Raw genomic sequence first — 27,297 nt, 5'->3', positions numbered from 1 at the left:
TGATTACCTTCCCTATATCTGTCACTCCCCTTGGTTCTTTCCTCAGGTGTTGTTGACTCTGTTTGCATGTTGGTGCATTGTTTGTGTTCATTGTTTATTTTATTTATTAAAACACTCACTCCCTGAACTTGCTTCCCGACTCTCAGCGCACTTGTTACACAGTGTCTACTGAATGACAATTTGAGAACGATGTATAGCCTAAATGTATGAAGGACATTGTAGGTTGTAGGCCTTTAATGTTGTCGATTTATTTTTTAAATATTTTTTTTAATACAATAATGCTCTTTAGACTAGCAGGAAGCATTGTTGTCCTTCTAGGTATTTTTTTCAATGCACTTATGAGTCTTAACCTCCAGTCGGTTTTTCTCAGAAGGCTTCTAAACAACACATTAACAGAGGCAAAGCTGATTGAATTCACTATGGTAGTTGCCCTCGCCTTGGAGAGTCACGCTGACAACCATCATGTGATGGCCTGCAGTCCGTCAAGCAGAACCGAGGAGGCTGGTTTGCTACTGGGAGGGACCTGTAGGCTTTGTGCTCCGCGGATTGGTGGGCAGAAGCTTTCACAACTTCTCAATTATGTCAGTCGCCAAAACCCGCCTCTTTCCACCCAAAATAACATGGATGGAGATGCCTGTGGTATAAAAAGTATTGTAGGATAAACATTCCTTTCTCTTAAAACCGCACCGCAAACCCGGGGGAGCATTTATTGATGAGTTCATAGATGGCAGAGGAAGTGTTATTAGCAGAAGATGGGAAATATGTGGGGGTAAGTGTTGATTCTGTTTTAATAATTGGCTCATTGATTCCTCCAGATTTGATTATTTCATACAAAGACTGACTAGATTTACTTTCAGCACTTTTCTAACAGTTGTGCCTACTTGACAAGTATATCACTTTTTCCATTTTCATAAGGAATATGAGATACACTACACATTGGAGATCTAACTGGCTTTCAATATATTTTTGGCCCTTAAAAGCATGCTTGCCATTTCCCTTTTATGGCCATATATGGGAGGCTACAAATATGTCTTATATACAGTATGGCTTACTTTCAGATTTCTTTGAATGTATATTATGGCATGGCAACGTTGTTGGCCCATTGTAGTGGACTTCAAACCCTAGCCCAATACACATTACTGTGCATGTGTTGTTGTAGCCTACAGTGCATTCTGCTCCGTGGTTTAAACCTCTCTGCATTCATCTCTCAGCCACTGCTTTCAATTCTCTAAGGAATGCAGCTCATCTAGACCAGCTAAAGCATCCCAACATCTAAAGTGCTGCAGCTTGAGCTTATAAGTGGCAACCTTTTCAACGTTTTACTCAGAAAAGGATACCTTGTAACTGGGACTTTTAATGGAAACAAATGTGTTTTTAAGATCGTTAAAGCCTCTTATGAACTTCAATACAAGCCACTGAATCCAGACTTGTCAGAAGACTAGAGCGACCGATTGGATGTTACAATGTTGCATTGTCTCTTTTCGGCCATTTTCATGTGTGGTTGTCTGTTAGTCTCTCCTGCTGGCACTTTTAAGAAGATTGAATTAGGTTCCTAGGCTAGCCATGCTCCACTATGCTTTTTATTGTTCACCCTAACTTCTCTGCCTGTTTGTTTCATGTTGATCTCAAGATGGAGGAAGCCTCAGAACTACGTGAGTGGGAGGCCCCAAAGTGTTTGAGTAACCCTTACAGGCAGTTTAGACAGCTTTTGTTGTGGATTGATCTCCATATCTCATCTATGTTAATAATACATTTACATCAGGATGTTTTGAGTCTATGAACTCTATACGGAACTATTAAAATGGCCCTGGGTACCTTTGTTTACGTCTATTCATTCACCCAATAGAAATATTAGTACATCTTGAGCGTTTGTAGTCATGCTATAGGCTACTACTGTACACCTGCTGTGGAGTTGTAGCCTATCATATCCAGATCATTATTTTAGCTCTTGGCCTTATGTATTGTTGTTGTACTCTCCCTCAACCATTCACCCCCATACCTACAGTCCACTCAACCATTCACCCCCATACCTACAGTCCACTCGACCATTCACCCCCATACCTACAGTCCACTCGACCATTCACCCCCATACCTACAGTCCACTCGACCATTCACCCCCATACCTACAGTCCACTCAACCATTCACCCCCATACCTACTCTCCACTCGACCATTCACCCCCATACCTACAGTCCACTCAACCATTCACTCCCATACCTACTCTCCACTCGACCATTCACCCCCATACCTACTCTCCACTCGACCATTCACCCCCATACCTACAGTCCACTCAACCATTCACCCCCATACCTACTCTCCACTCGACCATTCACCCCCATACCTACTCTCCACTCGACCATTCACCCCCATACCTACAGTCCACTCAACCATTCACCCCCATACCTACTCTCCACTCAACCATTCACCCCCATACCTACAGTCCACTCAACCATTCACCCCCATACCTACTCTCCACTCGACCATTCACCCCCATACCTACAGTCCACTCAACCATTCACCCCCATACCTACTCTCCACTCGACCATTCACCCCCATACCTACAGTCCACTCAACCATTCACCCCCATACCTACTCTCCACTCGACCATTCACCCCCATACCTACAGTCCACTCAACCATTCACCCCCATACCTACAGTCCACTCAACCATTCACCCCCATACCTACTCTCCACTCAACCATTCACCCCCATACCTACTCTCCACTCAACCATTCACCCCCATACCTACTCTCCACTCAACCATTCACCCCCATACCTACAGTCCACTCAACCATTCACCCCCATACCTACAGTCCACTCAACCATTCACCCCCATACCTACTCTCCACTCAACCATTCACCCCCATACCTACAGTCCACTCAACCATTCACCCCCATACCTACTCTCCACTCAACCATTCACCCCCATACCTACAGTCCACTCAACCATTCACCCCCATACCTACAGTCCACTCGACCATTCACCCCCATACCTACTCTCCACTCAACCATTCACCCCCATACCTACAGTCCACTCGACCATTCACCCCCATACATACTCTCCACAGCTGACTCTCCCAAAAGCAATATGGCAGCTTCTGTTGCTTCCTGCTGTACTCCTGATGAGGTTTGGTTCAGTTTGGTTATTAGGGTGTAGTTAAATCCTCTCTCAGCTACTGACCCTGTGTACTGGGGGTGTCAGTTAAACTGGCTGTGCTGGAGTTCAGCATCTGGACAGGGGAATAAGTTCAGGCAGGGCTCCTGACGACTACACCACCACTAGGAATACAATAACGCAGTACTTCTACTTAGCCTAGTATGTCTCAGTATATGCAGAGCCGTCATGCCCATAGGGGCACATGCCCCCTCAGAATATTTTTAGTATTTTTAGTTTTAATTTTGTGTTGTTTCTCTGTAATACTACTAGCCACCTAGATATGTTATGAAGTTTGCTTTAGCTAGCCCAGCTACAGTAGGTTCCCAGTCTCCCAACCTTATGGCTAGCTATCAAGAAGCCATTGCAAGCCATCAATCAAGTTTGTGTAGTTATCTTGTATGCTGACACAACGATTCTGGTAGTTATTGGTCGTAGTAGCCTACTCTGATTCTGTCCCACTCTGAGTAATAGAATAGAGTTTGGCCTTGTAAAATGGATTTTCTGTCAACTTTACATTTTAGATGACATTTTTCAAATTGAACTGTCAAGTTTGTCCCTAACCAATTCTAGATGTTTATAGTTTTTACAACTATCTGTAGTGTGATTTAAAAAACAAACATTTCCTCAAGCCTTTTCTTGCTACACCAGGTTGGGGAAAAACCAACACCTGAAACCGTGTACAGTCATTCTGTGTTTGGCAGGTGGTAGCTGAGTAGCTTCCAACTGATTCGAGGGTTGGACCAGTTCCAGCAGGCTGACTAACCAGGGCTATATTCATTCAGGCACGCAACAGATGAATAATAAAAACGTTTTGCAACCGAAAAAGAGAAACAAGTATTCTTATTGGACAAGTCCAGGTTGTCCCTCTCTTTTTCAATCTATTATCTTCTGTTTCGTGCCTAATGAACATGACACAGGTCTGGCCAAGGTCCAGTACAGTACAGCTCTCCTTGTCCCAGACAGTATCCAACCCATACCCTATTTATGATGTATTAAATGCTTGTACATGCAAAATCATGCACTAATCTCATAATTCCATACTAATCCAGCTACCGATAGAATAATTGAAATGAACCATTTTGGACTCTGACACCCTTATACACTATGCTGTCATTGTATAGTGGCACTAATCTCGGCACCCAAATCTTGCATGCCAGCCAGCTACTCGATTTGTCACAAGTCTGTCACAAGGCTATAGCAACACATTTTGTGGCAGCGGTTGTGTTTGTTAAAGTAGCCTAGTAAAAGTTGTATACTTAATAATTGCTTGCGTTGCAGAAATGTTTATCCAGAGCTGATCTATGAAGTGTAACCTACAGTTTAATGCTCATAATATCAATAATACTATACTGTAAGTGTTGTAGTGAAGCTACATTCAGGTCAGCTTCCCTATGAAAACTGGTTCTGTACAGTACATCACAGAAAGCTGTTATGTTGACAGGTTGATTTTAAATCATCGTTAAGCATAATGAACTATGGTTATGTATGTTTTCCATTGAAATGCCCAATGACCTGTTTCGTAGTATTTATTGTCACAGTTTGTACTGTTCTCTCCAACACTTAGGCCTACACCACACGACTCTATTAATGAAACGATCATAGATATATTGGTCAGAAATTGTGCTATCTAGAACCTAAAATGCTTATTCTGCTGTCCCCATTGGAGATCCCTTTGAAGAACCCCTTTTGGTTCGAGGTAGAACCCTTTTGGGCTCCATGTAGGACCCTTTCCACAGAGGGGTCTACATGGAATCCAAAAGGGTTCTACCTGGAACCAAAAAGGGTTATCCTATTGGGACAGCCAAATAATCCTTTTGGATCCCTTTTTTCTAAGAGTGTATTTAGGACCCTGAGTTTTACCTGATAACCTGTAACTAGGGCTCAGTTTTACCTGAACCTGTAATCAGGGCTAGGTTTTACCTGATAATCTGCAACTAAGGCCAGTTTTACCTGATAACCTGTAACCAGGGCCTATGGGTTTTCCTGGTCAGTATATGTGCTCAGAAAAAAACCCTGGGCCCTGGTCATATTGTATGATACAATTATCCAAATGTTATCAGATGTCTTGAATGTTTCTCATCAGGTTTTGCAGTGTTCCTACTTCCTACAGGTGTAGGATCTTAATTTGACCAGTTTCTCACAGCATGAAAATAATGCTGGAGCAACAGGATGATCAAATGAAGACCCTACACCTGTACAGCATCTCCTAATGTTGTGTCATCTTTTCCTTCCTCTAGTCTCTCACCAAGTCGCTGCTGGCCGTGGCTTTCCTGGCCTCGTTCGGTAGCTCCATGCTCTATGGCTACAACCTGGCCGTCGTCAACTCTCCTGCAGAGGTAGGAGGCACCACAGTAACATCTATATGCAGTAAGACACTACATGCCTACGTGCACTGAAATGGTTGTGGACAGGGACATATACAATTTCAGCCAACAGGAATAGGCCTATTATGAATATACAGACTCTATGACCGGACCTATACTTTTTATAAGTACATATGTACTGCAGTTAGTGGAATATAACATAGGAGCTACACAAACTAAGACACCATATGTATTGTATAGGATTACCACCATGAGTATTCTGTTCACTCTCCTCGCATCTAGAGTCATGGGAGTAGTGTGAAATTGCTGATCTAGGGTCATTTTTGCATTTCCCCCACTATTGGTTAACGTTTACATTAGGGGAGGGGAAGCTGATCCTACGTCTGTACCCAGGGGGGAAACTTCACCCGTGAGCCGTTCCATGAGTCTTGTCCCCTGATATCCTGGTTGTGGTAGATTTGTGTTGACCCGGATGGTTGAACCGGTTCAGTGTGAACTGTGTCAATTCAGTCAGCCTCACATTAGACCGTGTTATTTCCACAATGGGGAACGGTTGACGTTGTAAGGCCTGCTCCTGCAGAGCGTTTCCATCTTAGACCTGGATAGGGATCTTATAAGCTAAATCTACGGGAGACAAAATGGTGTGATAAAAACATAACACACAATGGCGTACACTTCCATAGACAATATAGTCACACATTTCCACAGCGACTATTGGTGCCTGAAGTTGAATCAGCCCAGTGTCTCTGGGTTAGAGATGATGAGTATGCCGGGTCTCTTGTCTAACTCCCATTAGACAGCTCTTCAAGCGCTATGCTGTCAAAATGCGTTCGTTACCAAATATGGTGTTTCGCTGAGCAACTATTTTAATGTACTCCTGTTACGGAGTACTCCTGTCCTTGCTTCAAATTCCCCAGTGGACATACAGTATAATTAGAACTCCAAAACACAACCTAGTCTTCACATCTGGAAAACAAGCCGAAGAACTGCCTGACACTTCACCAACAAATCAGTGGCAATCTTTTGGCATTAATGTGGAAGTCACGTGGGGAATCAGGACCATCAATGACCCTCCTTCCTGCCAAATGGGTTGTCACGAGACTGCATTGTCTATTCACAGACCTGGGTACAAATCCGATTTTTATATCTTTCAAATACTTTGCCCGCTTGTTTTAGTCCACCCTGATTGTCGGATGAGTGAGTTTAGCACTTTTGTAACTATCCTATTGGTTACATTGTGCCAGGCAAGCTCAATCAAGCCCACCTTACGTGTTTGAAATGATTTCCAATAGTATTTGAACCCATGTCTGTCTCTTCCACTGAGAGAGTTGTATTTTGCTGCTCTGTTTCAGCTAAGGCTAGAGAGAGGCAGAGAGAACATGAATGAATTACATCATAGTACCACCACGCTGATTCAGAGACAATAACGTCATTAGAGAAGGAGAGAGGCCAGTATTAGAAAAAGAGGGCAGGAAAGGAGGTGCATAGCCAGGCGTACAGTGCATTCGGAAAGTATTCAGACCCCTTGGCTTTTTCCACATTTTGTTACATTTACATTTAAGTCATTTACAGCCTTGTTCTAAAATGGATTAAATAAATACAAATTCTCATCAATCTACACACAATACCCAAATCATAAAGCAAACAGTTTTTTAGAAATGTATTTTTTTTTTTAAACACACAGGAATACATTATTTACTTACATAAGTATTCAGACCCTTTACTCATTACTTTGTTGAAGCACCTTTGGCAGCGATTACACCCTCGAGTCTTTTGTGGTGCTGTATCATAACAAAATGTGGAAAAAGTGAAGGGGTCTGAATACTTTCCGAATGCACTGTATGTGCCTGCACTGAAATTGAGTGGAAATAGATTTTCCTTCATAATCTCTCTTAAAAGGGAACGAAAACACTACAGACAAATGTAACGATGCCAAAAGACACACATGTAAATAGTTAGAAAATAAAAGCCTGGGTATTGTCTGTTGATCCCATCACTTCTAGACTCTATTTTCTTGATATGACTTCCTTATCTACATTCTTCCCTTTCTCCTTCTCCTCGCCTTCCTCAGTACATAGAAGCTGTTTTTCAGTCTATCGCAAGACCATCAGACTGCTAAACAGCAATCACTAACTCAGAGAGGCTGCTGCCTACATTTAGTAAATGGATCACTAGTCACTTTAAACAATGTCACTCTAAATAATGCCACTTTAATAATGTTTACATATCTTACATTACTTACAGCACATGCATATACTGTATTTGATAACCATCTATTGCACCTTGCCTATGCCGTTCGGACATCGCTCATCCATATACTTATATGTACATATTCTCATTCACTCCTTTAGATTTGTGTGTATTAGGTAGTTGTTGGGGAATTGTTAGATGACTTGTTAGATATTACTGCACTGTCGGAACAAGAAGCCACAAGCTCGCCTCGCTACACTCTCATTAACATCTGCTAACCATGTGTATGTGTAAAATTTGATTTGATAAAGCAGCTTTACAACCAGACAATGGTGTCTGCTTCTAGCAATTTCTTCTGACTTGACATGGTATCTATGGTATGTTTGACTCTTCCTCCCTCTCTTCCTCCTCTCCCAGTACATCAAGGCATTCTATAACCAGACGATGGTAGCAAGGAACGGGACGGGTCTGGACGACAAGACTCTTACGTTGTTCTACTCTGTCACCGTGTCTGTGTTTGCCATCGGGGGCATGGTGGGCAGCCTCACGGTGGGCATACTAGTCACCAGATTTGGAAGGTAAGACAGCCCCAAGTCTTAGACTTGCCCCTCCAGCCATAATTGACATACGCTACTGACATAACGTCATTGACATCATAAAAAGCATGAGCTGGCGCACACCCAGAGAAAATGATTTAGTGTAGAGGTTCTGACTAACAGAGAATAAACTATAAAACTGTAAGCTATGAAAATAGAGTTGAACAGTCCATATGTATAACATCCCAGTCATTTATTTGGTTAAAGAAAACACCAATGTTGCGGCATCACTTTGCCTTCTTCAGGGTAATGTCATGAATTCTTGAACCAGGTTATGTAGACAAACAGTGCAATTGCATGGTCACAATGTTGAGGATAGCTTACGCAATATTTCCCTTGCTCAGGATTACAGTCAAAACCTCTCACATTCATCTTCTTCCATACTGGGTATGTGGATTTATGTAGCCCTCTCTCTCTCTTTGTGTGGGCTAAGACCTGTTTCCATGAACTACACGGGGACCTGCACAGATATCTTCCATAATGGCTCATAGTCCTAGACTGCCACGGGGTCAGAGACCCTATTTGGTCTACATAGAAATCAACTGAGACATCCTTCCCGATCTCCACTGATCCACCGATCTCTTATGCTTGGTTAATACCAAATCCTCATCGTCTAAACTATGGGTCAAGTTACCACCTTCTGCATTCTCGGATGTGTCATGGTGTATTGGGAATATGGCTCCCACAATACGACAGCTCAGACCAATCAGCACTCCTGTAAAGCCCAAACCTTTCCCGGAGAACATATCATCAGCTTGAGGCCATTCCATACTTTCACTTCTATGAACGCACACAGGGAGGATAGGGCGGGGTCAGGGAATCTTCGTTAGAGAGGTAACCCCCGAACCCTATTGGTATTCGGTTCTTCTCCTAACTCTGTGATTGTTCGAAAGTGTCAGTGTGTCTTACCCTCTTGCAATGTGTGATATTAACCCAGGTAGCTCTTTCAGCTATTCTCACTGCGAAGGCTGTCACCAGGAGTACTTGGTATGGCCCCTCCCACCGTGGCTGCTTCCAGTCTTCTATGTCTACTTGTTCTGGTCCCTAACTCTGGCCTTCTATTTCTATTCTATTTGTGATAACTGTCATTCATTATTTTAAAAAATAGATCCTAGTAAACTAACTCTAGGGATAATATCTTGACCTAATATTTCAGTTACCATAATCGTGTCTGCCAAGTAAGTTGGGAACGCTATAAAAACAGTTTCTTTTTATTCATTTATCATCCAATAGGCCACAAAGTGTCCAAGCCTATCCCCCCTTTGATACATGGCTCTGTCCATGTATCAATATTGCCACATATCTAAACAATGACTTAGGTAAGATTAGTAAATTATCCTTATGTCTTGTAGGAGCACCCCTTTCATTCTCTACATGTCCAATTCTCCCTGGGGCCTTCTGTCATGGCTATCCTTGAACAATTCTCTGTCAAGTGTCTTATCTACTTTAAGAGTTATCTGTGCTGCTTCGTACGGTCTTAAATGTCTATGTGCTTGTCTATGTAAACAGTAACCTTTCTCTCCTTTCTTATTTCACAGGCACTAGTCAATGCTACTATTTCTGCCTATTGTTCCGAATAATTTCTAGGCAAGGGTTCAGTGTCAGGCCCCATTTGTCTCCACCACACAACTGTGATTAATGTGCACTGTCCCTTTAAAATGAAATGAACTCAACCTGCAATCCCCTTTACCGACCTGACATGGTTCCACGAAATGCAAACAGATTATAATGTTAGAATACTTGCACTTTCTGTTCCAATTCACTGGTGTTACCTAAACTATCAAACCAAGAATCAATAACCAGAAACTATCCCATAATCTTTACGATTCAACTATTCAGACCTCCCTCCTGTCTCGCTACCACTATCCTCTGCCCCTGAATCTAGTCACGCCTCTGCTTCCTCCTCTGACTCAGGCTGTGGGCGCCTGCTTCTTTTGTCCCTTCTATCTTTCTTATTACGACAGTCACTGTGATTGTGTCCTACTTTCTTGCAGTGCCTGCATTGTGACTCACAATCCCGAGCAAAGTGAGCCGACTTGTTACAAGTAAAACATCTTTCATGATCTCTATCTCTGTCCTTATCTCCTCTTCTGTTAGCCTTCCATCCCTTTCTGTCAGAGCCCTTACTGGCTATCTCACCCCGAGTGGCCATCAAGTATTCTGCCCCTTTCTAGCTGTGTCTGAATCCTGGCTTAGGAAGACCACCAAAAATTCTGACATTTTAATTCCAAATTACAACATTTTCAGACAAGTTAGAACTGCCAAAGGGGGCGGTGTTGCAATCTACTGCAAAGATAGCCTGCAGAGTTCTGTCCTACTATCCAGGTCTGTACCCAAACAATTTGAACTTCTACTTTTAAAAATCCACCTCTCTAAAAACAAGTCTCTCACCGTTGCCGCCTGCTATAGACCACCCTCTGCCCCCAGCTGTGCTCTGGACACCATGTGTGAACTGATTGCCCCCCATCTATCTTCAGAGCTCGTGCTGCTAGGCGACCTAAACTGGAACATGCTTAACACCCCAGCCATCCTACAATCTAAACTTGATGCCCTCAATCTGGGGCGGCAGGGTAGCCTAGTGGTTAGAGCGTTGGACTAGTAACCGAAAGGTTGCAAGTTCAAATCCCCGAGCTGACAAGGTACAAATCTGTCGTTCTGCCCCTGAACAGGCAGTTAACCCACTGTTCCTAGGCCGTCATTGAAAATAAGAATTTGTTCTTAACTGACTTGCCTAGTAAAATAAAGGTAAAATAAAATAAAAATAAATAAAAATCTCACTCAAATTATCAATGAACCTACCAGGTACCCCCCCAAAGCCTTAAACACGGGCACCCTCATAGATATCATCCTAACCAACTTACCCTCTAAATACACCTCTGCTGTCTTCAACCAAGATCTCAGCGATCACTGCATCATTGCCTGCATCCGGAATGGGTCAGCGGTCAAACGACCTCCACTCATCACTGTAAAACGCTCCCTGAAACACTTCAGCGAGCAGGCCTTTCTAATCGACCTGGCCGGGGTATCCTGGAAGGATATTGATCTCATCCCGTCAGTAGAGGATGCCTGGATATTTTTTTTAAATGCCTTCCTAACCATCTTAAATAAACATGCCCCATTCAAGAAATTTTGAACCAGGAACATATTGGTTGGTTCTCCCCAGACCTGACTGCCCTTAACCAACACAAAAACATCCTATGGCGTTCTGCATTAGCATCGAACAGCCCCCGTGATATGCAGCTGTTCAGGGAAGCTAGAAACCGTTATACACAGGCAGTTAGAAAAGCCAAGGCTAGCTTTTTCAAGCAGAAATTTGCTTCCTGCAACACTAACTCAAAAAGTTCTGGGACACTGTAAAGTCCATGGAGAATAAGAACACCTCCTCCCAGCTGCCCACTGCACTGAAGATAGGAAACACTGTCACCACTGATAAATCCACCATAATTGAGAAATTCAATAAGCATTTTTCTACGGCTGGCCATGCTTTCCACCTGGCTACTCCTACCCCGGTCAACAGCACTGCACCCCCAACAGCAACTCGCCCAAGCCTTCCCCATTTCTCCTTCTCCCAAATCCATTCAGCTGATGTTCTGAAAGAGCTGAAAAATCTGGACCCCTACAAATCAGCCGGGCGAGACAATCTGGACCCTTTCTTTCTAAAATTATCTGCCGAAATTGTTGCCACCCCTATTACTAGCCTGTTCAACCTCTCTTTCGTGTCGTCTGAGATTCCCAAAGATTGGAAAGCAGCTGCGGTCATCCCCCTCTTCAAAGGGGGGGACACTCTTGACCCAAACTGCTACAGACCTATATCTATCCTACCATGCCTTTCTAAGGTCTTCGAAAGCCAAGTCAACAAACAGATTACCGACCATTTCGAATATACCTTCTCTGCTATGCAATCTGGTTTCAGAGCTGGTCATGGGTGCACCTCAGCCACGCTCAAGGTCCTAAACGATATCTTAACCGCCATCGATAAGAAACATTACTGTGCAGCCGTATTCATTGATCTGGCCAAGGCTTTCGACTCTGTCAACCACCACATCCTCATCGGCAGACTCGACAGCCTTGGTTTCTCAAATGATTGCCTCGCCTGGTTCACCAACTACTTCTCTGATAGAGTTCAGTGTGTCAAATCAGAGGGTCTGCTGTCCGGACCTCTGGCAGTCTCTATGGGGTGCCACAGGGTTCAATTCTTGGACCGACTCTCTTCTCTGTATACATCAATGAGGTCGCTCTTGCTGCTGGTGAGTCCCTGATCCACCTCTACGCAGACGACACCATTCTATATACTTCCGGCCCTTCTTTGGACACTGTGTTAACAACCCTCCAGGCAAGCTTCAATGCCATACAACTCTCCTTCCGTGGCCTCCAATTGCTCTTAAATACAAGTAAAACTACATGCATGCTCTTCAACCGATCGCTACCTGAACCTACCCGCCTGTCCAACATCACTACTCTGGACGGCTCTGACTTAGAATACGTGGACAACTACAAATACTTAGGTGTCTGGTTAGACTGTAAACTCTCCTTTCAGACCCATATCAAACATCTCCAATCCAAAGTTAAATCTAGAATTGGCTTCCTATTTCGCAACAAAGCATCCTTCACTCATGCTGCCAAACATACCCTTGTAAAACTGACCATCCTACCAATCCTCGACTTTGGCGATGTCATTTACAAAATAGCCTCCAATACCCTACTCAACAAATTGGATGCAGTCTATCACAGTGCAATCCGTTTTGTCACCAAAGCCCCATATACTACCCACCATTGCGACCTGTACACTCTCGTTGGCTGGCCCTCGCTTCATACTCGTAGCCAAACCCACTGGCTCCATGTCATCTACAAGACCCTGCTAGGTAAAGTCCCCCCTTACCTCAGCTCGCTGGTCACCATAGCATCTCCCACCTGTAGCACACGCTCCAGAAGGTATATCTCTCTAGTCATCCCCAAAACCAATTCTTTCTTTGGCTGCCTCTCCTTCCAGTTCTCTGCTGCCAATGACTGGAACGAACTACAAAAATCTCTGAAACTGGAAACACTTATCTCCCTCACTAGCTTTAAGCACCAACTGTCAGAGCATCTTACAGATTACTGCACCTGTACATAGCCCACCTATAATTTAGCCCAAACAACTACCTATTTCCCAACTGTATTTAATTTATTTATTTATTTTGCTCCTTTGCACCCCATTATTTTTATTTCTACTTTGCACATTCTTCCATTGCAAAACTACCATTCCAGTGTTTTACTTGCTATATTGTATTTACTTTGCCACCATGGCCTTTTTTGCCTTTACCTCCCTTCTCACCTAATTTGCTCACATTGTATATAGACTTGTTTATACTGTATTATTGACTGTATGTTTGTTTTACTCCATGTGTAACTCTGTGTCGTTGTATCTGTCGAACTGCTTTGCTTTATCTTGGCCAGGTCGCAATTGTAAATGAGAACTTGTTCTCAACTTGCCTACCTGGTTAAATAAAGGTGGAAAAAAAAAAGAAAAAAAAAAAAATCTATAGAGGTGTCGATCGCACATTAGGTCTCACCCGTATTACACCCTATTAGCTATTTTCCAGGGGTCCCTAGTCAGCAGCCTATTTGTCTATTGATGCTTGTTCTTTTGAACGTTAATATCTCGTATCTCCCTCCGCTATATTAGGCTTCCCTTCTTCGTTGGATAATCAGACCTAGATGTGCGTAGATTTGACTCTCACCTTTCTGCTAATATGCTCCAGATCAATTTCTGTTAGATCTTAGTTTGTTAGACCGGCTAATGTATCTTAACCAATTTAGCGGTTAGGTCTCAACATTAGATAGTTTATTGGTAGTGGCCACAGATACTCTGGGTCATTACGGACCCCCTTCTCCTGCTGCCTAGGTGGCTCTACACCCAATTCCTATTTTCCAATTGCCTAGAATACTACCTATATCAGGGTTCTTGACACAAAATTCAAAACATAGGTCACCATGTAAGAATTCTCTGTCGGATTTTTAAAATCAACACCTAAACTTTACAAAAACAATCAAATATATTTCTGAATGTAGCCCGATCGTCAATTCCCCATAATTCATGAATAAAGATTTACTGACCTTCTCATAGACTGGGAAAAGCAATGTAGGTTAGATTCCGTCACCATTTCTGCCGACCTTAGATATATACCGGCCTGTTATAGAACCCCAATGTCAAGGGACAGGTCTTTAATTTATGGGTCAATGACGGTTTTCGGTGTAGTACCTTCGGAAGGCAGGGACATATATTGTAATCCGGCTCTCAAGGACCAATTGTTAAGAGAATTATGTTCTCCATGTTCATAAACCAATTCAATCAAACTACTCAGTCTGCTAGATCAGGATTTGTAAGATACTGATTGAAATGAAGCAAAATAGTTATTCACAGGAACGTTCTGGTCTGTTGTACAAAACAATTCATTTTATCCTGGCTTCTCACGCACACACATTCGCACAAACATACGGGCACACATTCACACTAATGTTAGCACACAATGTCCTGCTACCCAGCCGACAAAGATTAGGGGATTCCGTGAGACTTACTCCCCATCCTCCCTCAAGATGGGGAGACCGAGACCCTGGGAAGTACTCTCAGTGGCGCCAGCCACGGTCGGCACCGATTCTTGCTCAGACAGTCGGTTTTTAAGATACTATTATAGACATATGGTACAGACTAGACATATGTACAAATTATGGTTATACATGATTCTAACCAATTTCATACAATTATATGGCTTCAGGGTAGATATGGCTTCAGGGTGGAATATTCTAGTCATTCATATAAATTCCATCAAAACAAAGGTCCTTCCACCAAGTATTTTCTCAGGGGGATGGAGACTTATCAATTTATGATATTTAATATTTTCCTAATTTGGAAAATGTTCTATAACTTTCTGACTTTTAAAATGTGGAGTAAGTTGTTTAGATGTGTATGGAAGAAAAAATAATTGAATCCCTTTTTAGATGTAATTTTAAGGCAGCAAAATGTGGGAAAAGTTCAAGGTGTGCATCTTTGCTGCATCAAAGAAAATGCCAAGGGGTTTGAGATCCTCCACTGAGAACTGGATTTTGATTAAGAGTTTTGCGAAAATGGGGAAAGGAAAAGAGGAGTCAAAGGAAAACTGGTCAAACATCTAAAACCATTGATTTACTCTGTAGAAAATGATATATGTTGGAAATCATTCAGACATTTATGCATCATACTTAGGCTACATCTCTTCGCGTTACGGAAGTCTTACATTCAAATCGGGTGTTTGAGGATATTGGACTTCCAGTATGTTGAAGCCAATGGTTTGTTTAAGGTTTGTAGAAGGTTTCTCAGGCTGATTGTTCTGCTGTCTACAGGAAAGGCACCCTGGTGAGAATCACATGTCTGGTGTTTATAGGTGGAGCCTTCTTGGGCTTCAGCAGGACCTTGGGCTCTCCAGAGATGATCATTGTTGGACGCTTCATCACAGGGGTACACTCAGGTAATCCAGTTACAGAGAATAATACCATGTCCTACCATCCTTAACATGTCGAGTAAGGATTACGAAACACTATTTGAGGGGGTAAATAAGGCATTCATAACACATACTGTACGTAACTTGACACCTGACACGCTTGGTTTCTGCTGAAGTAAAGGGCTTTAAATAAACACATTTGATGTATGCATTTCTGTGTTGTGTTTTACTTATCTGAATGAATCAGGTCTTCTTTCTGTTGCTCTACAACACATTATCAGCTCTTATCAGCAACAATGCTAGCTGTAAGGTTAACTGCTAATGCTGAATCTGATCTGTGTAATGTCCATATCCCCCTCCCTCCAGGTATCTCTCTGAGTGTGTTACCTATGTACCTGGGGGTGATAGCACAGAAGAACCTCTATGACCTCTCACCTCTGTTCCTTTCCCACCAGGTATCTCTCTGAGTGTGGTGCCAATGTATCTTGGGGAGATAGCACCTAAGAACCTGCGAGGCTTCCTGGGCCTCGTGCCTAGCATCTTTATCTGTCTAGGAGTCTTCATCGCTCAGATCCTGGGGCTACATGAACTACTGGGAAAGGTGCAGTAAAATCTTATCCTTAATATCTTAGTTCATAGTTAAGCTTCTTTGTTAGTCTTTTCTTTGGCGTAAATAGATAAAGAACTTTTGGTGAGGTAAAGACAAATGAAACGTAACCTCTTAAACTCTTGACGCCCTCCGGTGGCATTTTCTAAACCCCGCATAATATTGTACACTACGTTCATAAAGTGTATTTCGGTTTCCAAACTATAAGTCCTACAAACACATGCTTGGTACTGTTACAAAGGTAAGAAGTGTGGGATTCTGATAAAGGTGAATAATGTGACTAAAACAGAGCCTGAGATGCAGCAGGCCTAAAAGCCTTGAAATGCACAGATTGTTGTTGTTTAGTTCTTCACGGAGGGGGGGAAGGGGAATAAGACCTTTTTAAAGCCTAGGTTTGAAATAAAATATGTCACCAATTACTATTCCCCCCAAAACATGTATATATTTTAAGTAATGGTGGCACTCTAACACTCTCACACATGTCCATAGGAAAACAGCCATTTTAAAAGCATAAGGCTTGTGCAAAGTTCCATGCCTTCATTTTTCGTATTACAAGAATTATATGCATAGGAAGAGAAAGATGAGGTCTCTACCGATCCATTGATGTAAACATATCCGCTGTCTGATTCCTAGTTCGTCCACTAGATACGAGAACACATGACGTCTCATGGCCACATGAAACCAGTTGCGTCTGGTTAGGGTAGCGAGTCACTGTTCCAAAATGGCTGAATGGATTTTAAAATCTGACATAAAAAATAAGACGCAAACAAGTGAAGAAACTTCTGACTTATTATCCCATTCACTTGGCCTATTGTAAATGAGTGAGAGTTAAAGGATGCATGTGGAGGATGCATACAAGGTCATGTGGACGGAGAAAGAAATGAATTGCTTTACATTGACCATCAGGGTGTACCCTTTCCATGCATACTAAATGTTCACACTTGACCTACATTGCATACTCTATGAATATATCCATGATATATGGCCTTTATGGTGGGGCGGTGGTGGGGGAGAGATTCTTATGACATTGCCAGCAGTAATATTTTAATTCCATTTCCAAAAAGGCAATGTCTATGTCTATCAAATGATATGTCACTCTATTTTCTGACCTATTTATTCATAAATAAATGTGGGGGGGGGGGGTACCCCCCCCCAAACTTTCCGGGCCCTGTGCCGGGCCCAAATCAACCGCTCAGAGTTTGACAGAATAAACTCACCCTGTGACTTGCTGGTAAAGCCTAAACATTGGAGGTATATTAAAAGTACATTGCAATGAGAGAAGAGTATGTGACATTCATTTTATTTCAGACCTTTCTTTGCAGAAATGCTATCCTCCTCTCAAGGCGGAAGTGTGTCCCAGTTCTACAGTAATCAGATCAGTCAGTAGTATCGACCCACGTGGTAGACTCATCTTTTACGATCATCTCCATTCAGCACACTAGTTGGCTGCTTTTTATACCAGAGAGTTTCTACCTTCTTTCAAACTTTGTCATATAATTGTTTTAATGATATCAAACTCATATTGACCTCTTGCTGACCCTATATCCTTTGGCCTCTAACCCCTCAACAGGAAGAACACTGGCCCCTCTTCCTGTCTCTGGTGGTGATCCCCACAATGTTCCAGCTGATGCTGTTGCCATGGTTTCCAGAGAGCCCGCGGTACCTGCTCATAGAGAAGAGGAATGTCCACGCCACCATCACAGGTGAGGAGGCTCCGTCCATTAGGAGGATATAGTTGATAGTTCTTTATTTATTTTCTTGACATATAGAGTAGACTGTAAAAGACCTTAAAGACCTGAATTGCTATTGTAAGGAGTATTATTTTGGGGGGGAAAGCTGTGACCACAGACCAATACAACAAAGACTTGTATTTCAATATAGTCCATACGGTATACAACCTTAGCTGTGCTGTACTCACCAGTCTAGTAAAGTGAAATTCTCTCCCCAGCTCTGAAGTGGTACCGGTCCAAAGTGAACATCCAGGCAGAGATCGAGGAGATGCAGGAGGAGCAGCGGTCCATGTCCTCGGTCCAGACCGTGTCGGTCATCGGTCTGCTGAAGGACCGGAGCGTCCGCTGGCAGGTCATCACTATAGTGGTGGTCAATATCGGCATGCAGCTGTCCGGTATCGACGCGGTGGGTGTGTGTGTGTGTGTGTCTCTCTGTGTGTGTGTGTGTGTGTGTGTCCATACATGCAGGAGAGTGTGTGTCCCTGTGTGTGTGGATACACTATATGCCCCTATCACCACCACCACTATATATTAGAGCCTCACTTAACTTAGAACCACTGGTGCTGAGTGACAAAGCAGGGGCACGCCTCATTACTGTACAATACACCCTACACACACACACACACACACACACACACACACACACACTGGTCCTCATTACTGTACAATACACCCTAGACACACACACTGGTCCTCATTACTATACAATACACCCTAGACACACACACAGGTCCTCATTACTGTACAATACACACTAGACACACACACACACTGGTCCTCATTACTGTACAATACACCCTAGACACACACACACACACACACAGGTCCTCATTACTGTACAATACACCCTAGACACACACACACTGGTCTTCATTACTGTACAATACAATACACCCTAGACACACACACAGGTCCTCATTACTGTACAATACACACACACACACACACACACACACACACACACACACACACACACACACACACACACACACACACACACACACACACACACACAGGTCACACACACACACACACACAGGTCTTCATTACTGTACAATACACCCTACACACACACACACACACACACACACACACATACAAAAACACAGGTCCTCATTACTGTACAATACACCCTAGACACACACACACAGGTCCTCATTATTGTAAAATACACCCTAGACACACACACACTGGTCCTCATTACTGTACAATACACCTTAGACACACACAGGTCCTCATTACTGTACAATACACCCTAGACACACACACACACAGGTCCTCATTACTGTACAATACACCCTAGACACACACACACACACACACACACACACACACACACACACACACACACACACACACACACACACACACACACACTGGTCCTCATTACTGTACAATACACCCTAAACACACACACAGGTCCTCATTACTGTACAATACACCCTAGACACACACACACACACTGGTCCTCATTACTGTACAATACACCCTAGACACACACACACACACACACTGGTCCTCATTACTGTACAATACACCCTAGACACACACACACACACACTGGTCCTCATTACTGTACAATACACCCTAGACACACACACACACACACTGGTCCTCATTACTGTACAATACACCCTAGACACACACACACACACACACACTGGTCCTCATTACTGTACAATACACCCTAGACACACACACACACACTGGTCCTCATTACTGTACAATACACCCTAGACACACACACACACACTGGTCCTCATTACTGTACAATACACCCTAGACACACACACACACACACTGGTCCTCATTACTGTACAATACACCCTAGACACACACACACACACTGGTCCTCATTACTGTACAATACACCCTAGACACACACACACACACACACACTGGTCCTCATTACTGTACAATACACCCTACACACACACACACTGGTCCTCATTACTGTACAATACACCCTAGACACACACACACACACACACACACACACACACTGGTCCTCATTACTGTACAATACACCCTAGACACACACACTGGTCCTCATTACTGTACAATACACCCTAGACACACACACAGGTCCTCATTACTGTACAATACACACTAGACACACACACACACTGGTCCTCATTACTGTACAATACACCCTAGACACACACACACACACACACAGGTCCTCATTACTGTACAATACACCCTAGACACACACACACTGGTCCTCATTACTGTACAATACAATACACCCTAGACACACACACAGGTCCTCATTACTGTACAATACACACACACACACACACACACACACACACACACACACACACACACACACACAGGTCTTCATTACTGTACAATACACCCTACACACACACACACACACACACACACACACACACACACACACACATACAAAAACACAGGTCCTCATTACTGTACAATACACCCTAGACACACACACACAGGTCCTCATTATTGTACAATACACCCTAGACACACACACTGGTCCTCATTACTGTACAATACACCTTAGACACACACATACTGGTCCTCATTACTGTACAATACACCCTAGACACACACACACAGGTCCTCATTACTGTACAATACACCCTAGACACACACACACACACACACACACACACACACACACACACACACACACACACACACACACACACACACACACACACACACACACACACTGGTCCTCATTACTGTACAATACACCCTAAACACACACACAGGTCCTCATTACTGTACAATACACCCTAGACACACACACACACACTGGTCCTCATTACTGTACAATACACCCTAGACACACACACACACACACTGGTCCTCATTACTGTACAATACACCCTAGACACACACACACACACACTGGTCCTCATTACTGTACAATACACCCTAGACACACACACACACACACACACACTGGTCCTCATTACTGTACAATACACCCTAGACACACACACACACACACTGGTCCTCATTACTGTACAATACACCCTAGACACACACACACACACTGGTCCTCATTACTGTACAATACACCCTAGACACACACACACACACACACTGGTCCTCATTACTGTACAATACACCCTAGACACACACACACACACTGGTCCTCATTACTGTACAATACACCCTAGACACACACACACACACACACAGGTCCTCATTACTGTACAATACACCCTAGACACACACACACACACACACACACACACACACACTGGTCCTCATTACTGTACAATACACCCTAGACACACACTGATCCTCATTACTGTACAATACACCCTAGACACACACACACACACACACACACACACACACACACACACACACACACACACACACACACACACACACACACACACACACACACACACACAGGTCCTCATTACTGTACAATACACCCTAGACACACACACACACAGGTCCTCATTACTGTACAATACACCCTAGACACACACACATACACTGATCCTCATTACTGTACAATACACCCTAGACACACACACTGGTCCTCATTACTGTACAATACACCCTAAACACACACACAGGTCCTCATTACTGTACAATACACCCTAAACACACACACAGGTCCTCATTACTGTACAATACACCCTAAACACACACACAGGTCCTCATTACTGTACAATACACCCTAGACACACGCTGATCCTCATTACTGTACAATACACCCTAGACACACACACAGGTCCTCATTACTGTACAATACACCCTAAACACACACACAGGTCCTCATTACTGTACAATACACCCTAAACACACACACAGGTCCTCATTACTGTACAATACACCCTAGACACACGCTGATCCTCATTACTGTACAATACACCCTAGACACACACACAGGTCCTCATTACTGTACAATACACCCTAAACACACACACAGGTCCTCATTACTGTACAATACACCCTAAACACACACACAGGTCCTCATTACTGTACAATACACCCTAGACACACGCTGATCCTCATTACTGTACAATACACCCTAGACACACACACACACACACACACACACACACACACACACACACACACACACACACACACACACACACACACACACACACACACACACACTGATCCTCATTACTGTACAATACACCCTAGACACACACACACACACACACACTGATCCTCATTACTGTACAATACACCCTAGACACACACACACTGGTCCTCATTACTGTACAATACACCCTAGACACACACACACACACACACACACACTGGTGCTCATTACTGTACAATACACCCTACACACACACACACACACACACACACACACACACACACACACACACACACACACACACACACACACACACACACACACACACACACACTCTCTCTCGTTACTGTACAATACACCCTAGACACACACACACACACACACACTCTCTCGTTAATGTACAATACACCCTAGACACACACACACATCCTTATTTCATAGTCTAAATGGATCCCCACACACACTTGTCCTAGTGACATGGGCTCTTGGCCTTTAGCACCATGTGGATAAGCACTCGTGTACATGTTCTCATGCTGGTCCCCATTTCACAGCACGGCCACGCTATGCTGCTTTCTACTGTCGCAGCTGCTCCAGACACGGAGCACAAAAGCTCGAATGTGATATCAAAGAATTCCAATGTCCACCTTTTAGAATTCCGATGAGGTCTTTGCAACCCATTCCCTGCTTGGTAATACTAGATTCTAGAAGTCCATTCAGAATTCTACACAAGGACGGCCAAATACCATGTGTGGATGTGACATATTTCCATGAGTGTGTGGAAATATTGATGTATGTGTATGGATGGTTACTGAAACCAACTATATGTGTCCATTTCATCTACTTTTCCTGATCTTGTCCGTATTAGAGGATGTGTGTTGTTGTAGTGAAGTATGACGAATGAGATAAAGACATTCATTCATTTCACTGGGAATACTATAAGCCAACGTTGACATGCTGGACCACAGCATTGATTAAATATATCTGATTTGACAGATGGGATTTAGGATGGTTGTGACGGCAATTATGATGAATCAGCCATGAAGAATAAGAGCTTTATAAATGACCGTTAGCTGAACGTTGCATATTTGTTTAGCCAGGTTAAAACAGACGGCCATATTTAATATGTACACTCAGTTACTAATGTTGGTGTTGATGATGATGATGTAAGCGCTGTACAGCCCAGAACACTGAACAACGGAGTATTCAAAGAACAATGCAACAAAGATGTAGCCCTACATTATGTATTCAACCATGTACATGTTTACTACTCACAGTTCGCCTACTGATCTACAACTCTCTCTCTCTCTTCAGATCTGGTTCTATACCAACGCCATCTTTGAGAACGCAGGTATCCCAGTCCCTCAGATCCAGTACACCACGGTTGGAACCGGGGCCATTGAGGTTATCGCTGGATGCGTAGGGGTAAGCAAGCGGTCATTGGATTACTGTGTGAGCACAACAGCTGAGCATGCTAGCTTAGCCTGGTTCACCAGACTGAAAGCTGCTCTCATAGGTGAGTGAAGCATTCAGACTGGTTTAACCAGGCTAACATTAGCTAGCCTACTCTAGTCTGAGGTGTTATTATTATTGTCTGGTAGCTGGTGGTAATACTCACTTCAACACTCCTTTTGGACAAGCCTGTACTTTAGCTATAAGGCCCTCTGGAACTGTTAAGCATATATCCACTGAGATACTATAGTCAAACCACAGCTATATTATGTATAGTAAATTATGTATACATTCTATACAGTATGGCTCTGGATCAGACTGTGTCTGTCCCAAATGGCACACTATTCCCTATATATCCCCCTTTGGGCCCTGGTCAAAAGTAGTGCACTACTAAAGGCAATAGGGTGTCATTTGGGATGCAACCCATGGCTACAGTTTCTAAAGAGACATATAGGTCAGTGGAGATACTACTGGGTGCTGAGCTATTCCAAGAAACACAGTCTCTGGGTAGCAGTTTGCCATTTTTCCCATGCAGAAGCATAACATTGACATGTTAAGTCGTCAGCCAATAGAAATAACGTGTTCTCCTTTGTCCCACCTCCAGTGCTTCACCATTGAACGGCTGGGCAGAAGACCTCTGATGATTGGTGGATTCACCTTCATGGGAATTTGCTGTGCAGGGATCACACTCTCCCTCATGTTCCAGGTACGTTCATCTACCCATCAATCTTCCCCCATAGACACAGGTCTAGGATCAGTTCACCAGACCTGGAATTCTGCATTTTCTGTGAAAAGAGAGAATCTGATTTCAGGTCAGTTTATAGAAGAACAATGCCATCTTCATTACTATTAGTTTGAATCGTGCAGACTCTCTTTGTTGATAGTTACTGTCTCCGTGTCTTTGACTGTCTCTTTAATGAGTATAATCAGTAACCCGTCAGTCTATTATTATTTGTAATGTGATGACTGTCCTATGGTCTCTGATATTGACTGTCCTATGCTTCCATTCGGCGCCCATTAAGTCCCACTATATCAGTGTTGCCTGTGTGGTGGGGATCATCGCTGGCTTCTGTATAGGACCAGGTAAGACATCCACCCTGGTGGTCTGCTTGTTTGTTTTTCTCTCTCTGTTTCTCTCCTTCAAAACAAGGGTCTATACTCAGGATGTATATCTCGCTCAATAGAAGAGTGGGTACTTCCTCTTTTAGCACAAGGGTCTATAATGCTACTCTAAGAAGTACATTTAAGTTATTTAGCAGATGCTGTGATCCAGATAAACTATGGTTAAGTGTCTTTCTCAAGGGCACATCAACAGATTTCTCACCAAGTTGGCTCAGGGATTCGAACCAGAAACATTTCAGTTGCTGACCCAATACTCTTAACCTCCAGGATACCTATAGCACTTTGAACATTCCACTTTATCCAATAGACACAGCCAGTTATTTTCTAACTAGGAAACACTGCTCTCTGGTGGTGGAATGTAGAAGTGCTATAGGAAAGGCAGCCTCATTGTTTACCCAACATAAATAGCTACTCTATTGTATTTCATTAATCCACTAAATGAGGAAATCATAACTGCCACGGTAACAGGAACATCCATTCTTACACCCATTTGTTTGGGGCTCGTCGGCTGAACGCAACAGTTTATTAGAATGTTGATGGTGGCTATAAGCCTGATGAATTAGACCAACACCAGTTTACATGTAATCCGTCAAGCAGCCAAAATCCATACATTAAATTCAGATGAGGATTTTCTGTTTGCCGCAATTAGATGTTCAATGGCTCATTGTTCATAATGAATATTTTGGTGTGTGTGATGAATATGCCTCCTTGAGACAAAAAACTTGCATAAATAATGTGAAGGAGCTCATAGTACTGCAGATGTAGACATTGCAGAGCCCTACTTATTGACTACATTATCAAGCCTTCTAATGTACTATTCCTCATTCATAATATCTCTCATTTCTAACCATGATGAATGAGATATTATGGAGCAATGAAACCGTCTATAGATTCTACATATTATAGAGTTAACATATTGAGATACAGATGTAGGACCTTAATTTGAACCCTCTTTTGTTGCTGAGAATTTTCAGATGAGCTTCGTGACATGGTTATATTAACAATATTGTACTTTTCATGAAGCCTACTTTTGGCCAGCTAATAGCCTAACCACCAATCAAGGCAATATAGTGGACTAAATGTTCAAATCCTGTTTCTGCAGGATTATTTGGCTGTGACAATATGGATCAAATTAAGATCATACATCTGTCTTACACCGAGGGACTATAATGGCGGTTTCAATCCTCAATTTGTACTATCCTTACTCTAAAGTCTTGCTGTTATCAATATCAGTGGTTTGGTCGTTTGCCCAACTTCACATGTGACTATAACTAGTAGCCCATGATGTGATTCTATCATGGCTTGAAAAGTATACTTTTGTAGACTATGGCTGAGTTCTGATATTCGTTCCACTAATTGTTCTTTTGGCCAATCACATCAGATCTTTTCACATCAGATCTTTTTCAGAGTTGATCTGATTGGTCAAAATACCTGTTCGTGGACAAATGATCCGAGTTGGGTTTGCCTGTCTAAATGCAGCCGATATGTCTCATTGTGTCTCTGTCCCTGTGTAGCTGGAGTGCCCTTCCTGATGACAGCAGAGCTGTTTAAACAGTCCCATCGTCCGGCTGCCTACACTGTGGCTGGATGCCTCAACTGGCTGTCCAACTTCACCATCGGCTTTGTCTTCCCCTTCCTACAGGTCAGAACTACTGGCCTATAATTACTCCTGTACACACGTTTCACCGCTGCATGTTGGCATTGTAGTCGTGCCTTTTTCACGACAGCTCTCGATCCAGCTCCCTATTCCCTCGAACTCCACTCCAACTCATCTGTAGTAGTAAAACAGTAGTATAGTAGTAGTATACTAGCAGTATAGTAGTAGGAAAGTAGTAGTCTAGCAGTAGTATAGCAGTAGTACTAGTAGCATACTAATGGTATACAAGTAGTATAGCAGTAGTCCATTAGCAAATAGTAGCAAATGTTTGAATTAAATAAGTGCCATCGTCTGAAGATCCAATTCGCATCGTGTTCTGTTACTGTTCCCTCTAATAATCCATTCAATTCATTCAACAAACCACCCCCCCCCCCCAGATGTCGGCAGGGGCCTACTGCTACCTCGTGTTCTTTGGCGTGTGCACGGCAGTGGCGGCCTACGTCTTCTTCATCGTCCCCGAGACCAAGAACAAGACATTTGTGGAGATCAGCCAGATGTTCGCGGCCAGGAACGGCATGCTGGAGGAGGAGAGCAGCGAACTGGGTGTCTTTAACAGCCTCAAACTCGCCAAGATGAACGGCTATGGTGCCGTCGACCTGGAGTACGACGTGATAGAGAATAAGAAGTAGAGAGAGAGAGAGAGAGAGAGAGAGAGAGAGAGAGAGAGAGAGAGAGAGAGAGAGAGAGAGAGAGAGAGAGAGAGAGAGAGAGAGGGAGAGAGAGAGAGAGAGAGAGAGAGAGAGAGAGAGAGAGAGAGAGAGAGAGAGAGAGAGAGAGAGAGAGAGAGAGAGAGAGAGAGAGAGAGAGAGAGAGAGAGAGAGAGAGAGAGAGAGAGAGAGAGAGAGAGAGAGAGAGAGAGAGAGAGAGAGAGAGAGAGAGAGAGAGAGAGAGAGAGAGAGAGAGAGAGAGAGAGAGAGAGAGAGAGAGTTGAGTTGTCAACTAACATGAAGTCA

General features: G+C 43.2%; 1 protein-coding gene and 1 long non-coding RNA gene across 2 annotated transcripts; both read left to right on the top strand.

The window, feature by feature from the left end:
* Positions 1-631: 631 nt before the first annotated feature.
* LOC118371271 (solute carrier family 2, facilitated glucose transporter member 9-like) lies at positions 632-27,068 on the top strand. Its single transcript, XM_052527802.1, has 12 exons — positions 632-769; positions 5,393-5,491; positions 8,087-8,247; positions 15,625-15,749; positions 16,178-16,323; positions 17,900-18,032; positions 18,278-18,465; positions 23,428-23,538; positions 24,170-24,271; positions 24,588-24,648; positions 26,202-26,329; positions 26,722-27,068. Exons 1-12 carry the CDS (start codon positions 725-727, stop codon positions 26,971-26,973), a joined length of 1,551 nt encoding a protein of 516 aa, XP_052383762.1. The 5' UTR covers positions 632-724; the 3' UTR covers positions 26,974-27,068.
* Positions 21,615-22,029, top strand: LOC127932314 (uncharacterized). Its single transcript, XR_008144815.1, has 3 exons — positions 21,615-21,714; positions 21,793-21,872; positions 21,951-22,029. It is a non-coding gene; the product is annotated as an uncharacterized LOC127932314 (long non-coding RNA).
* Positions 27,069-27,297: the final 229 nt, after the last annotated feature.

Source organism: Oncorhynchus keta, chromosome 10, assembly GCF_023373465.1.
Source record: "Oncorhynchus keta strain PuntledgeMale-10-30-2019 chromosome 10, Oket_V2, whole genome shotgun sequence".
In the NCBI taxonomy this organism is placed as follows: Eukaryota; Metazoa; Chordata; class Actinopteri; order Salmoniformes; family Salmonidae; genus Oncorhynchus; species Oncorhynchus keta.
This window is presented reverse-complemented; position numbering and strand designations above follow the sequence as displayed.